This window comes from Ovis canadensis, chromosome 16 (genome assembly GCF_042477335.2).
Source record: "Ovis canadensis isolate MfBH-ARS-UI-01 breed Bighorn chromosome 16, ARS-UI_OviCan_v2, whole genome shotgun sequence".
Classification (NCBI taxonomy): Eukaryota; Metazoa; Chordata; class Mammalia; order Artiodactyla; family Bovidae; genus Ovis; species Ovis canadensis.
In genome coordinates this window covers 22,287,365-22,304,031 of record NC_091260.1, presented here as the reverse complement: position 1 = coordinate 22,304,031, position 16,667 = coordinate 22,287,365, and the positions used below count along the sequence as shown (strand labels likewise).

The window sequence follows — 16,667 nt, the reverse complement described above, 5'->3', positions numbered from 1 at the left end:
GTAAGATGGTAAATGAAGAAGCCTGCCTCCCAAATCGGGAAGAGAATGAGTGATTCCCTATCCTTTCTGTTTAATTTTACATCTGTTAGCTATTCTTTTGATATTCCTGGTTAAAGTATCTGAACTTCAGTTCAACTATTTAAATAAATAAGGCTCTGAATGAGAAACTAAACAAAAGCTATAACTTTACACTTTCAAAGGCAGGTCTGGCTCAGTCTCTGTGGCTCAGTCATCACCCTAAAGGATAATGCTGTGAAAGTGCTGCACTCAATATGCAAGCAAATTTGGAAAACTCAGTGGTGGCCACAGGACTGGAAAAGGTCAGTTTTCATTCGAATCCCAACGAAACGCAAGGCCAAAGAATGCTCAAACTACCACATAATTACACTCATTTTACATGCTAGCAGAGTAATGCTCAAAATTCTTCAAGCCAGGCTTCAAGAGTAAGTGAACTGAGAACTTCCAGATGTTCAAACTGGATTTAGAAAAGGTAGAGGGACCAGCGATCAAATTGCCAACATCTGCTGGATCATAGAAAAACCAAGAGAGTTCCAGAAAAACTTCTGGAACTACTTCTGAATCTACTTCTGCTTTATTGATTACACCAAAGCCTTTGACTGTGTGGATCACAACAAACTGGAAAATTCTTCAAGAGATGGGAATACCAGACCACTTGACCTGCCTCCTGAGAAACCTGTATGCAGGTAAAGAAGCAACAGTTAGAATTGGACATGGAACAACAGACTGGTTCCAAACAGGGAGAGGAGTACATCAAGGCTGTATATTGTCACCCTGTTTATTTAACTTCTATGCAGAGTACATCATGTGAAATGCCAGGTTGGATAAAGCACAAGCTGGAATCAAGAGTGCCGGGAGAAATATCAATAACCTCAGATACGCAGATGACACCACCCTTATGGCAGAAAGTGAAGAGAATCTAAATAAAGAGCCTCTTGACAAAAGTGAAAGAGGACAGTGAAAAGGCTAGCTTAAAACTCAACGTTCAAAAAACAAAGATCATAGCATTCAGTCCCATGACGTCTTGGGAGATAGACGTAGAAATAATGGAAACAGTGACAGACTTATTTCTTGGGCTCCAAACCACTGCAAATGGTGATTGCAGCCATGAAATTAAAAGATGCTTGCTCCCTGGAGGAAAATCTATGACAAAACCAGAGAGAGTATTCAAAAGTAGAGACATTACTTTGCCAACAAAGGTGCATCTAGTCAAAGCGATGGTTTTTCCAGTGGTCATGTATGGATGTGAGAGTTGGACCATAAAGAAGGCTGAGCACTGAAGAATTGATGCTTTTGAACTGCAGTGTTGGAGAAGGCTCTTGATCAAACCAGTCAATCCTAAAGGAAATCAGTCCTGAATATTCATTGGAAGGACTGATGCTGAAGCTGAAACCCCAATACTTTGGCCACGTGATGTGAAGAAATGACTCACTATAAAAGACCCTGATGCTAGGAAAGACTGAAGGCAGGAGAAGGGGACGACAGAAGATAAGATGGTTGGATGGCATCACTGATTCAATGGACATGAGTTGGAGCAAACTCTGGGAGTTGGTGAAGGACAGGGAAGCCTGGTGTGCTGCTGTCTATGGGGTCGCAAAGAGTTAGACACGACTGAGCAACTGAACTGAAATGATACTTTCAAAGTCTGAAGCTCCTGGTAATAAAATACTAATGTCTACATCTCTATGGGCTTCCCTGGTGGCTCAGAGGGTAAAGTGTCTGCCTGCGGGAGACCTGGGTTGGAGCCCTGGGTTGGGAAGATCCCCTGGAGAAGGAAATGGCAACCCACTCCAGTACTCTTGTCTGGGAAATTCCACAGACAGAGGAGCCTGGTAGGCTACAGACCATGGGACTGCAAAGAGTCACATACAACTGAGCAACTTCTACATCTCTGCATCAGTGAGACTGAGAAACACAGGTTTCAGATATGTTAAGGTCCCTTGAGAGGGATCCAGGATCATTTGCTCATCTAGGAAGCTGATGTCCAGGTAATTCATTAATTCCAAGTTACCAATCAACCCAGGAAACAGGTCCTGAAAATACAGGTCCTGATCCTTTCCTCCCACTGTGATTCCTTCAGGGTCTTTTCGGCACTTTTTTCCCCGTGACTATGTATTTTTAACTGGTAAACCTCTGCATATGCTTGGTTTTTCTGGGTTTAGTTAAATTCAGGTCACTTTGTTAAGAGGTATTTAGTATTCACTGTATATTCTGGTTTATTACCTAAACTGCCTCAGGAAAAAGAACTAGCACAAAGAGGCATGGTGGTCTAGCTGATGAGCCCCTGAATTTGAAGTCCGGCCTTCATCCACAACTAGAACTCAGATCTGTCACACAGCAACAACTGGTTAGTCTTCCTAAGTCTTAACTTCACAGACTCTGGGAGTTAGCAGGACTTTAGAGAGCACCTAGTCTCTCCTGGTGCCAGGCTATCAGGCAGGCCCTAATGCAGGTATGTTTTGCAGTTGGTCTGTCTCCAAAGGTCTATGGTCAGTAGGTATAAGATGTGATGCAGCAAACCTGGAAACAGATATGTGAACAATGAAGAGGCAAAAGAAAACCCCATCCCCTTGCTGTCTTCTAAATGTACTTCCAATACTTTGTACAATACTGGTACAATCAACGTACCAGACATTTCCTCATTAACTGAGGCTCAATTTCAGCTCATTTTGACCTTGTTTTCTAACTTTATATTCATCCTATCACTAATTCTATTGACTTTTCCTTCTTATGCGCAAAATCTCTCTCTTCATTTCCACTGTCAACTACTACAAGACAGGCCTTTTATCACCTTAAGTGAAGTCGCTCAGTTGCGTCCGACTCTTTGCGACCCCGTGATCTGTAGCCCACCAGGCTCCTCCATCCATGGAATTTTCTAGGCAAGAGTACTGGAGTGGGTTGCTATTTCCTTCTCCAGGGGATCTTCCCAACCCAGGGATCGAACCTGGGTCTCCCACATTGTGGGCAGACGCTTTACTGTCTGAGCCACCAGGGAATCCCCTTTATCACCTTAAGTATAGACAATAAATTTCCCTCCAACATTTAATCTCCTTCAGTCCAAATTTTACTGTTACTAATGTTCTTGAAATACTTTTATGATACACACTGCTCAGGAATCTACTGACAACTAACATTCTTGCAGAAGTGTTAGCTGCTCAATTGTGTCTGACTGTTTGTGACCCTATGGACTGCAGCCTACCAGGCTCCTCTGTCCGTGGAATTCTTCAGGCAAGGATATCGGAGTGGGTTACCATTCCCTTTTCCAGGGGATCTTCCTAACCCAGGGATTGAACCTGGGTTTCTTGCATTGCAGGCAGATTCTTTACCATCTGAGCCATCAGGGAAGGCCCCAAAAATATGCTCCTCTGTCCATGGAACTCTCCAGGCAGGAATACTGGAATGGGTTACCATTCCCTTCTTCAGGGGATCCTCCAGTCACAGGGATCTAACCAGGTCTCCTGCATTGCAGGCAGATTCTTTATTGTCTGAGCCTCCAGGGAATAATCTTGAGGCTCTTTTTAAAAGTACTTTTTGAAAAACTAATATACACAGGCCTTGATGGACATAATCTGTTTGTAACAGGTATTATTCCACATGTATGCAGTGTGTCAGGAGTTCTGAGAAGTGAAATTATTGGTCAAAGGATATGTGTGTTCATAATTTTGATAGTGAAAGTTGCTCAGTCGTGTCCAACTCTTTGTGACACCATGGGCTCTGCAACCCCATGGACACTGCATGGAATTCTCCAGGCCAGAATACTCGAGTAGGTAGCCTTTCCCTTCTCCAGGGCATCCTCCCGATCCAGGAATCAAAACAGGGTCTCCTGCATTGCAGTGGATTCTTTACCAACTGAGCTGTCAGGGAATGTTGCCCAAGTTCTCTCTACAGAAGTTGTACCAGTTTACATATCTACAAGCAATGTATGATGCTGCCAGCATGCTGCTCTCTATAACCTGCCTTACTCCGGGTAGGCCCCTGTAAATCCCCATACAGTTAGTTCTCGCCCCACTCTATTTTATCTAGTTATCCCCAGCCAATTTATAAACTTTCTGATTGTAGTGATTCATATCCTTCCTTTGAACATACCACAGTTCTGGCAAATTAAAAAGTACTTCTCTTAAACCTTCTTTTGGCTTTGGAACTTCCTTTATAAACAGAGATGAGAATCATTTGTCTTACAGACTTGAAATCCGAAATTCTGTCAGGACAGTTTACATTTGTCTTCAATGGAAAAAGAGTGATTACTGACTTTCACAAAAGCAATCTCACTTCATACCATTATAATCTTCCTGCTATCTTATTTCTAAATATATACTGGGCTTCCCTGGTGGTTCAATAGGTAAAGAATCTGTCTGCAATGCAGTAGACTACCTGCAGTGCAGGAGTCCCAGATTTGATCCCCAGAAGATCCCCTGGAGAAGGAAATGGCAACCCACTCCAGTATTCTTGCCTAAAAAATCCCATGGACAGAGGAGCCTGGTGGGCTACAGTCCATGGGGTCGCAAGAGTTGGACATGACTTAGCAACTAAACCATCACCATATACTAGGCATTCAATATATATTTCTGGAATTGATTTTGCTCCTAATTTCCGTATTATTAATGAAATATTTATGTATGTATGTGTGCACATACACAGACACACACTGTGATTCTAAAATTGATATGGAGTGCCAAAGACTAGGTAAAACGACCTTGAAGAAAGAAAAGAACCAAGTTGGAAGCCTTACATCTCCTAATTTTAAGACTGGCCAGAAAAGACAGCCATAAAGACAGTGCAGCACTGGCATCAGGGAGACAGCGGAGACACGTCCCCGGCACTCTACGGCTAGGACTCCGTGCTTCCACTGCAAGGGGCAAGCATTCTATCCTCAGTCAGGGAAATCCCACAAGCTGTCCAGAGCAGCCAAATGGGGAGAAAAGACAGGAAGCAGAATAGAGATCCAAGGAACAAAACAGCGCAGAAAGAGACTCACTCGTCTACACTCAACTGATTTTTGACAAAGATTCAAAGATAGTTCAATGCAGAAAGAATAGTCTTCAACAAATGGTTCTGACAGGACTAGGTATTCTTATGCCAAAAATTTAACTTGGACCCTTACCTCATAGCATATAAAAAAACATAATAACTTAAAATGGATCACAGACCTAATCATGGAACCTAAAACTATAAAACTTCTCAAACAAAACACAACAGAAAAATCTCTGTGATGTTGGGTGAAGCAAAGATTTCTCATTTGACACCAAAGGCACAATTTAGAAAAGAAAAAACTATTAATAACAAACTGGACTTCCATCAAAAATAAAAACTGCTCTTTGAAAAATACTGTTAGTGAATAAAAAGATAAATAAAATTACAAGAGAAAAAGTTCTCAAAATTCAATATTAAGAAATGATTCAATAAAAGATGAGACCAACAGATACTTCACCAAGGAGTTGTAAGGACTGAAGATAAGCACATGAAAAGATGCTCAATATCAGGCAAATATTTACACAAATTAAAATCACAGTGACAGTGAGATACCATTAAACAATACATGCTAGCACGGTCAACTCTGCTGGCAAAAATATGGAGGCCCTGAAATTGCTGTTGGGATTGGACAATGGTATGAACACTCTGGAATGTATACCTACCACATGCTCCAGCCTTCCACACATAGATAGATATTTACCCCAAAGAAATGAAAGCATATGTCTCTACAAAGACCTGTCCACAGATGTCAGCAGCAGCAGCAGCAGGGACTGCTTTGGACTCCGAGGTTAAGGGTCTCCAGGGACCCATTCATTACCACAGAGAAATCAGAGAGCAATGTGTGAGATCACTCTGGGCAAGCTGGGTGGAACGTCAGAACCAAAGCCGGGAAAACACCCTTGAAGGTTACCTCTACACTCCTATTACCAGGCTCCAGGCTGAAATAACAAGATCAGTATAGGGAGAGAAGTGCAAAGTCAGGAGTGGAGTCTCCACGGGACTTTGGCAAGGTGTGGACGATGCTCCTGACAATCTGGTATCCTCTCATGTAGAGCCATTAATAGTTAACTCTCTCCCAGGCCTGCGGCAAGGATGAGCAAATAAGAACTGCAAAAACCACTTAGCTATTTAAAGTATGAAACTGTTTATAAAAAATGCTCTAAGACTCATTTGCTGCCCCTTGAGCTCTTTGCTCTTTCCTTAATAACGTTCAAACATGATGAGATCTGGCAGTATGCTAACAGAAAGATTTTAAATTTCCTTTTAGTGCTATAAAACACAATCTCTATGCCCGCAAAGAAAAATGACTACTGCTTAACTCATGAACAGTGTTCCCTCCTAATAAACTCCCCCATTCCCTTCTTCCTACAGGCAGAAATGGATTCTTACAACATAAGCCTGGGGTAGTGTACTCATCTTCTAAGGAACCGTGTGGATATTTTTGCTTATTGAAAAATGAAGCTATTTTGGTCCTTCCTTTTCAAGGCTGGCTGCCAACCTGGGACCTGGAGACGTGCAGGCTGCCATCTGCCTCACCCCAGCTGTTCCTGACCTGCCATCCGTCTCCAACTGGGGATGCCTGGTATATGCCAGGTCAGTTAAGCCATGGATGAAAGATGCCTGAGGCCCAGGTACAGCGTGGATGAAAATGTTGGCAGCACACTGCCTGCCACGCAACCTTGATTTCCTCTCATTAATGGGTGGCACACCACTCTCCATGACAACACAGAGAGCTGCATTCTGAGAAAAACAGACCTTCTCATGGAGCTCTGCAGAGATCTTTTCTTACTGTGTGACAATTAATGTGGCATTCCTGACATTTTTGCTAAAACCTGAAAGGCTACCTTTTTTAAAAATGTATTCTTAAAATAGAAAATGCTAAGTAAATGTTAGAAATTTCTATCACTTATCCTTCAGGACTGACCATTTATGTTGCAGATTAAATTATCAGTTTAGATTATTGATGCATGAACAGTAAAAGAAGCAAGTTTAATTTCATGCATCTCTAAACTGCCACCGTGCTAAAATGATTTGAAAGTCTAAATATGCCTTTAAAAACGCAGTTTGCAAACATCCTCAGTGAAGAGGAGGATGTCTCACAGAAGAAGGAACTTTTATGGCTTGGCTCTGCATTCTGTTAATGCAGTAATCAAATACTAATACAGCCACTGTTAAAGCTTGTTATAAACCGTGAAAGCAACACCTTTTACTGGTGCCACAATTTCACCGATGACATGCAGTTTTACCTCCTGAAAGGGAGACCCAGAGCTTGCCTGAGGGCTCGCTCATCTGCACATGGGCACCATGCACTAACCTGGAGAGTCTTGAGCATAGAACTGCTCATCAGGTGGCTCAGGAAAGACACACCCCCTCACCACTCTGGTTTCCATGGAATTCTTTCTGCCTCAGTTTTCTTAAAAATAAGTTGCAGCCCCATCTGAAACCCTTATCGATTCTTGCGCTGGGAAAGCACTGCCTTGGTTTTTCTAGCCCTGTCCCGCTGTTGACATTTCGCCCTAGTGGTTTCCCTTCTCACTGCAGGACAGACATGGCTTACTTGCACACCTTCTATGCTGAGTGTGCTCAGTGAATCTCCATGCCTTAGTCTCTTGAGTCAGTAACATCAAGATGCAGATCAGATTCTTAGCAGCACTATAAATTAATAGTAAAGCAAAAGGTAGGAAGCCCTTTTTCTTCAAAAGCCAATGAGAGGGCATGTGGGCAGAAAGCAAAAATTAATGTTTTGCCCAAGGAGGGGGGAAAATTCGCTGAATTCCTTTTACTGACATGGGACATGTAAAATTGTGCTTAACAAATGTAGAGCATGGATCAGCAGTCACCTTCTCATGCTGACCAGCACTAAGCAGCCTCCTCCTCTCAGCTGTCCTGGGCTGGGCTGTGCTTACCTTTCTCTCCCGGGCTGCCAAGCTCTGCTGCTACTGTGGGCGGAACACTGCGGCTCCTCTGCAACCTGGGGCTGGAGTGAGGCAAGAGGTGATGACACTACAGTCAAGCAGAGGTGTTCCTGCCCAAGCCCATCCTAGCACTGCTCGGACAGCATCTCAGGGCCTCCCCAAACCTCATGTTTCAGCAAACCTCTTCTGCTCCAGTGGGGAGACAAGAGACTGCCTGTATCTAAACTTGACACATATCCCACCCATATGCCTAACTCTAGGAGGTTTAACCTAAAATAAGAGATGAAAGGCTTCTTCTCAACAGGGGCTTCCCTGGTGGCTCAGTAGTAAAGAATATGCCTGCCAATGCAGGAGACAGGGGTTCGATCCAGATCCCACATGGTGTGAAGCAACTGCTAAGCCCGTGCTCTGAAGCCTGTGAGCTGCACTACTGAGCGCGTGTGCTGCAACGACCAAAGTCCTTGTGCCTAGAGCCTGCGCTCTGCAACGAGAGGAGCCACCGCAACGAGAAGCCTGCACACTGTAACTAGAGTAGCCCCTGCTCGCTGCACCTAGAGAAAACCTGAGTGTGGCAAAAGAGGCCCAGCACAGCCAAAAATAAATAAATAGAATTATTAAAAAAAAAAAAAAGAACTAGAAAACTTCAAAAGGCCTAGGGGAAGAAGCAGGAAGAAATCCAAGTAAAAGGTCTTCACAGTGAGGTTTGTAACATTTTTCTGCAGCATGAACTCTCAGGCAGTCTGATGGCACCTTCTCATAATGTTTTAAACACAGGATTACCAAGGAAACCAGTTATAGTGAAACAAAATTATCAAAACATCAAAAAGTCCCTGAGATATGGTCACATGCGCTTCTCCATTAATAAAGGAAATAACACTAGCCAGCAACAGTTTAATTATAAATGCAAGTTCTAGGCAGTGATGAGCATAATTTGTCAAGATTCTGGCAACAAATCCAATGAGATATAAGAAAATCAATATTAAAAGATATTAAAGAAATCTTTATTTATGAGAAAGACACTAACAGTACTGTAGTCTGCTGTCAATATTCACAACGGAAGGCAATGCTAAATATTACTGGAAGGTGAGTGAAAATAAAAATGTAATTTTATTCTCATCTAGGTTCACAGACCTCCCCCTTGAATTCTCTCCCGCCAACATGATCCATAAAGCAGCTGGAAGCACAGCTTTTCTGGCTGAAGCAGCAGCCGAGGGCTGCGGGCAAAGCTGCCTGGCTTGTCCCTCACAGCCTATTGCTCTCCCAGCCTCGCACCGAGGCCCCTGTGAGGGACCAGCTCGAGGGCTCCTCGGAGGACAGTTTGCAAGCCATTCATGAAGGGATTTATCACTCAGCCTGCTGAGAGTATCCTGCAACAGCAGGCCTGTGCCTGCTGTCCTAACCTCCCAGCCACAGTATACACAGTTTATGAAATCCCCAGCTCAAGTCCTTCTTATCTTGATTTATTTTGGTTTTTACTTTTTTATTCTCTTACTTTAATCATGTTTATTTTGCACAGCCCAACAGTTCTTAGAAGGTTCTGTTCTCTTGTTTCTTAGCTTTCATATTTTATTTACTTCAATTTAGCTTTTTTTTTTTTTTTAATTATTTTACTCATTTTTACTCTTGGGTTTGTTGTAGAGTATTAATCAAGTTTTTTTTGAAAAAAAATTTCTTTATTCTCCACCTATACGGCTCCTAGAATTAACTGACTTAATCATCTTTAGTTTACATTATTCTTTTGTTTAAAGCATGATGTCTCTTTCCTTAGTATTTGCATTTACTTACAAGTAGCAGTGCAGAAGTTGGTCAAAAGGTTGTGGGTCCTCAGAGAGGAGGCTTAGGGCCCAAACAGGGGTGGCTGAATATTTGCTCTCCCTCCTGCTATCTGGGGCTTCCCTCATAGCTCAGTTGGTAAAGGATCTGCCTGCAATACAGGAGTCCCCGGTTTGATTCCTGGATCAGGAAGATCCGTTGGAGAAGGGACAGGCTACCTGCTCCAGTATTCTTGGGCTTCCCTTGTGGCCCAGCTGGTAAAGAACCTGCCTGCAATGTGGGAGACCCAGGTTTGATCCCTAGGTTGGGAAGATCCCCTGGAGAAGGGAAAGGCTACGCACTCCAGTATTCTGGTCTGGAGAATTCCATGGACTGTATAGCCCATGGGGTCGCAAAGAGTCAGAAAGGACTGAGCAACTTTCACTTTCACGCAATCTAAAGAGCAGCCTCTGTATTTCTCCTTAAAAGATGCCTGGGACTCTAATGTTGATGCCCCCAAACTTTTAAACCTGTGTACTTCAGGAGAGTCAAAGGCTGAGTCTCTGCTGGGACGAGAGGATGGTTAACACACCGGCATGTGTCAGGAACACCCTGAACTGTGGGGCTTGGAACTGCTTACTTCTGCATCTGACTTAATGGAAGATGCTCAACCAGTTCTCCATGGACCACTCCAGGTTTTCAAACTTCTCCTCTTCTCTCAGACTTTATGTAATCACCGGGAAGATCTGATCACCAAAGATGTGGGGATGCAGCCATTACACTCTGCTCACAGAGCCTGGTCTCTACAGGCTGAGGCAGGAAACGATTTGCACCAGCGGCAGAGGTGGCAGCCAGCCTTCCCCTCAAGGAGGATACCTCCTGAGAAATGAGAAATTCCCCAGGCCAGTGAGCAAGAGAGTGTTAGTTGCAGGATTAATAACTTGCTCCTATGTTTCCATATCCTCCACTGTTTACTCCGAGATGACACCAGTGTGAAAATGCTAGGCACTGCAACCACGCATGCTGAAGACTGCTGGAAATCCCACAGGCTCTTGAGGTCCTCAGGATTAACACTCCTGATTTCAATTAAAGGAGAGAAACCCCAAGAGTTCATAACTTGACCTGTAACTCTGCGGAGGCATTATTATATTTTGTATATCCTCTAAGGCTGGAAAGCAGATGATACTTAGCTGATGAACGAACACTGGCCAGCCTCCATCATCTAAAGCTGATGCAGCTTTATGGTGCTGTACCAAGTCTCACACACAGACAACAATATCATCAAGTCACAAGGATGTTTCTTTAAAAAAAAAAAAAAGCTGAGTAAAATAGAGCTATATTTTCATGGCAATGGGAAGAGAAAGAACAGAAATAAGAGAGTGATTAAGTCATGGTGAGAACACTAGTTTTGATTAAGCAAAGGATGGAATGTCAAATTAAACAATGGCTTCGATTTAAGATGGACAAGAACAAGAGTATCCTACATGACCTAACTAAAAATAGGAAATAGAGATTTTGTGACTTTCAATAAGACTCCAGGTTTCACAAAACTGAACATGATATGAAGAATTAATCACAGAAGGCCTTTCGGGAGGACTGAAATTTCTCAGTTACACTTTAATTATGAAGACAAGAACAGTGTCTAACTTATTCATCACTACATGCCTAGAACTTTGGATAAATTCTGGGCACACGATGGGTGCTCAGTAAATACACGCTGAAATGAGTTCTATGCTTCAGAGGTAGAGGTAAACTTGGGACATATTTCTTCTAAGACCATGGCACTATGTCCTGAATGGAATTCTAAAATGGTTCCTATTTATAAATTGGAACTATTTTCTGCATTTTCCCATGAACAAAGCAAACAAAGGTGCTAGCCCAAATCATCTTTCACCATAGGAAAAATCAACTACCAAAGGAGCCCTACAGTGTCAAAGATCCACTAAAGGAAGGAGATTCCTTGCTCTCACCAAGGAAGTCACTTGTGTTTATCTTAATGAAGGGTAGGAAAAAAGTGTTAGTCACTCGGTCATGTCTCTTTGTAATCCCATGGACTTTAGGCCACCAGGTTCCTCTGTCCATGGAATTCTCCAGGCAGGAACATTGGAGTGGGTTGCCATTTACTTCTCCAGGGGATCTTTCTGACCCTGGGATCAAACCCAGGTCTACTGCAAGGTGGGCAGATTTACTATCAGAGCCACCAGGGAAGCCCAGGAAGGGTCAGAGGGCACTTGCAATCACGGTTTCAGGGCCTAGAATTTAAACTTAGGACACTGAAAGGCAATCTGAGATTTAAAATATTTTTTTTAAGGTTAGGAATCTCATCTTGGAGAAGGAAATGGCAACCCACTCCAGTGTTCTTGCCTGGAGAATCCCAGGGACAGGGGAGCCTGGTGGGCTGCCGTCTCTGGGGTTGCACAGAGTTGGACACGACTGAAGCGACTTAGCAGCAGTAGCAGCAGGAATCTCATCTACTTGAGATTTATATTTAAATAGAAAACACCAAAATGATGGTAGAATCTACCCAATTCAGAAAGAAAAGAAGTCTCATTGCTACTTAGCAATATCACATATGAAAAAACTGGAAACATTTTCACTAAAGAAGGCTTTAAAAAATATACTTAGATGGAAATAACTGAAAACTCTCTTGATCAAAACAGTGTTAAGATCAAATGGAACTTCTAATGCAACGCTTACTGGAAACATTTTAAATTTCAGTCCGAATCTTTTCTTGCTGCCTAGGAATTGGAGCAAATCATAAATCAGGCCTTTAAAATCACAATAAGGAATCACATGAAAAGTCAGTTGTAAGGTATCACTTCGACAGTTATTTGATAGATGAAAAATCAACTACAAGAATGAATCATAATTTATTTGCATCACGGACTCGATGGACGTTGAGCCTGAGTGAACTCTGGGAGATGGTGATGGACAGGGAGGCCTGGAGTGCTGCGATTCATGGGGTCACAAAGAGTCGGATACGGCTGAGCGACTGAACTGAACTGAACTGATTTGATCAATCTTTTACATAATGAGCTTTAGGTTATTCCAGTTTTCAGTGGTATAGATTGTACACAGGGGTGAGTATATCTGAGGTTCAGTGGAATTGTTCCCAGTTGTGAGAAAGAATGAAGCAAACGCAGCAATGTAGAAAAAGTTTTGGAATAGTGTTAGTTGAAAATAGTGCTTAAATAGGTCCCATTTATTTTTGTTTTTATTTCCATTATTCTAAGAGATGGATTTAAAAAACAAATGTGATGTCAGAGACTGTTCTGCCTATGTTTTCCTCTAGGAGTTTTATAGTGTCCAGTCTCATATTTAGGCCTTTCATGTATTTTGAGCTTATTTTTGTGTATGGTATTAAAGAATAATCTTTAAAAAAATCTTTAAAAAGTTTCATTTTTAACATGCAGCTGTCCAGTTTTCCAAGCACCATTTATTGAAGAGATCATCTTTCCAACCTTGGGTAGTCTTGACTCCTTTGTCATAGATTAATTGACCATAGGTGCAGGGGTTTATTTCTGGGTTTTCTACCCTGTTCCATTGATCTATATTTTTATTTTTGTGCCAGTTCCATACTGTTTTGATGACTGTAGCTTTGTAGTATAGTCTGAAGCCAAGAGCCTGATTCCTCTAGCTGCATTTTTCCTTCCCAAGATTGCTTGGCTATTCAGCATCTTTTGTGTCACCATACAAATCTTAAACTCAAAAGCTTTTGTATAGCAAAGGAAACAATAAATAAAACAGAAAGACAACCCACAGATTGGGAGAAAATATTTGCAAATGATATGACTGACAAGGGATTAGTCTCCGAAATTTACAAAGAGCTCATGATGCATGACAGCATCAAAACAACCTAATCAAAAAATGGGCAGAAGACCTAAACAGACATTTCTCCAAAGAAGACACACATAAGGCCAAGAGATACACGGAATGATGCTCAACACTGCTAATTATTAGAGAAATGCAAAATCAAAACTACCTTACACCAGCCAGAATGGCCATCATCAAAAAATCCACAAATAAGAAATGCTGGAGAGGGTGTGAAGAGAAGAGAGCCCTCCTACAATGCGGGTGGAAATGCACATTGGTACAGCCACCATGGGGAGCAGAATGGAGGCTCCTTAAAAAACTAAAACTGAGCTACCACATGAATCTGCCATCCCACTCCTGGCATATATCTGGAGGAAAACATGATCCAAAAAGAAACATACACCCCAACGTTCACTGCAGTGCTGTTTACAACAGAAGACATGGAAGCCAACTAAATGTCCACCAACAGAGGAATGGATAACGACGACGTGGTACATATACACAATGGAACATTACCCAGCCATTAAAAAGAATGAAAGAATGCCATGTGCAGCAACGTGGACGGACAAGAGGTTGTCATACTGAGTGAAGCCAGTCAGACAGAGAAGGAGAAATACCATCTGAATTTCTTACATGTGGAATCTAAAAAGAAACGATACAAACGACCTTAGCTACAAAACAAAAGGAGACTTACGGACTTAGAAAACGAACTTATGGCTGCCAGAGGTAAGGGACAGTTAGGGAGTTTGGGATGGACACGTACACACTGCTATAGTTAGAATGGATACCCAACAAGGATAAACTGTATAGCTCATGGAACGCTGCTCAGTGCTATGTGGCAGCCCGGATGGGAAGGGGGTTTGGGGTAGAATGGATAAATGTATATGTACGGCTGAGTCCCTCTGCTGTTCACCTGAAACTATCACAACACTGTTAATCAGCTATAGCCCAATACAAAATAAAGTTTAAAATTAAAAAAAAAAAAAAAAACACAAAGAAAATTGGTGCTGAATGGGGCTTGAAAAGTGTATTTCCAGCTAAATAAAAAAGGGAGAGAAGAGATAGACATATTTTTTTCTCCTATCAGTAACAAAAATTCAGTAGTATGAAAATACCTCTACTGGGCAAGCTTTGGCAAAAGTTATTGAAACTAAATATGTATGTATGTCAATGTATATGCATCATTACATCTACATATATATATTAAATATACACACTATGAGAACTGTGTGCAAAATTACTTACGTAAGAATTATTAATGGCTGTGTCGTACATCATACAAAAAGTAAAAACAACACAAAGGCCCTACAGTAGGGAACTGGTTTAAATAGCATACTCAGGACTTCCCTGGTGGTACGGTGGATAAGAAGCCAGCTCCAGTGTAGAGGTTACGAGTTCAATTCTGTCCAGGAAAATTCCACATGCCTCAGAGCAACAAAGCCCGTGCACCACAACCAGCAGAGCCTGCACACTCTAGGGCCCACAAGCCGCAGCTTCAGAGCCCACGTGCTGCAATTACTGAAGCCCGCATGCCTAGAGCCCATGCTCCACAACAAGAGAAGTCATCACAGCGAGAAGCCTGCATACCAGAATAAAGAGTAGCCCTCACTCACCACAACTAAAGAAAGCCTACACACAGCAGTGAAGACCAAGCACAGCCAAAAATAAATAATGTGACATATTCACAGTATGGAATATGATGCAGTTATAAAAAAAATGACGAGGCTCTCTGCATACTGATATGGAAAGATCGCCAAAGCACAAACTTTAAAAGCAAGATACTGAAAATTATATACAGTACTTATGAACTTTCGTTATTAAAAAGGGATGTGAAATGAGAATATACAGTCAAATGAAATGAAAAACTTACTTGTAAAGGTAATACTCTGCATGGTCTATCTCTTCTCGAGATGAAATGTTGTCCACAAACTGAAAGATGGAAAGAGAAACCTTTGGTTGAATACAAATTATGTCATATATTAAGCCTAAGTCACATACTGACCTTAAAGATAAACCAGTCGTTTTATTAGGACAGGGTTCACGTAGTGTGGCTCCACCCTTCATACCACTTTATCCTACTACCAGCAAAGAATCTACAGTGGCCTCTCTTTTTCTATATGTAGAACACCCTTGGTTAGAAAAACTTTGCAAATTAAACACAAACCCCGCTCCGAACAAGAAACGGCTCCTCTTACTCTATAATTAGTCACTGTATTTCATCTTTAAATCCTGATACTTTCTGTTTTCCAAGCTCCAAATACATGGAAACACAATAGTTCAGAAGATGAAGACTCTAATGGCTGAAAAAACATGACCCAAAAGAGGAAAATCTAGAGAACTTGGGCTTATACCCATTTTTCCTATCTGATTTGGTTCTGCTACAGACCAGTCAACTTGTTACTGTCTACCAACCAAGTCTCCTTTTGACCCACAAAATACCCCAGTGTGCTCCTTAACTCTAAATCTGAGAAACAGAAAAGACTCTTCTGGGGATGAAGTGAAGTGAAGTGAAGTTGCTCAGTTGAGTCCGACTCTTTGCGACCCCATAGACTATAACCTACCAGGCTCCTCCATCCTTGGGGTTTTCCAGGCAAGAGTACTGGAGTGGGGTGCCATTTCCTTCTCCAGGGGATCTTCCCAACCCAGGGATCGAACCCAGGTCTCCTGCATTGCAAGCAGACGCTTTACCGCCTGAGCCACCAGGGAAGCCTGGGGATGAATTCTACTCTAAAGACTCAGAGGCAAAAGGATGAAGTAGGAAATAATGGATCTAGTGAATAAAGTTAAGACTTCAGGAGGATGGAGGGCAGAGTAAAGAGGGGAGACTTCTGAGTCCTCTTTGGAGGACTTAATAGATTTGATTTACAAATCTTATTAAGGGGCAGATAAAATATGGTTCAAACACAGGACCCGAGATTGAAAACTAGCTCTCCTGATTGCATGCTGTGTGGCATAAACAGATGACAGAGTCTCTCTGGAACTTAGCTGCTCGTCTGCATACACAGAATAAAGGCTCCTGCGCTGAAGAGTGTGAAGCTCCAACGAGAAAATGTATGTGAAAGCTCTTACATGAACGCTCTTCACACTCTGAAGTGCAGCCTAAACAAACAGCAGGCATTACGGCTACAGAGATTTTATCCATCATACAAGGGATGAACCAGTGGTCTTTCAGCTCCTCACCAATATGAAAATTACTAG

At 42.2% G+C, this 16,667-nt stretch overlaps 1 protein-coding gene across 1 annotated transcript in view; it reads right to left on the bottom strand.

The window, feature by feature from the left end:
- Positions 1–16,667, bottom strand: part of MRPS27 (mitochondrial ribosomal protein S27) — a 102,483-nt gene that overhangs the window by 60,281 nt on the left and 25,535 nt on the right. Inside the window, exon 4 of the mRNA XM_069556203.1 lies at positions 15,340–15,398. Coding sequence (XP_069412304.1) covers positions 15,340–15,398 — 59 coding nt within the window. The remainder of the gene's footprint in view (positions 1–15,339; positions 15,399–16,667) is intronic.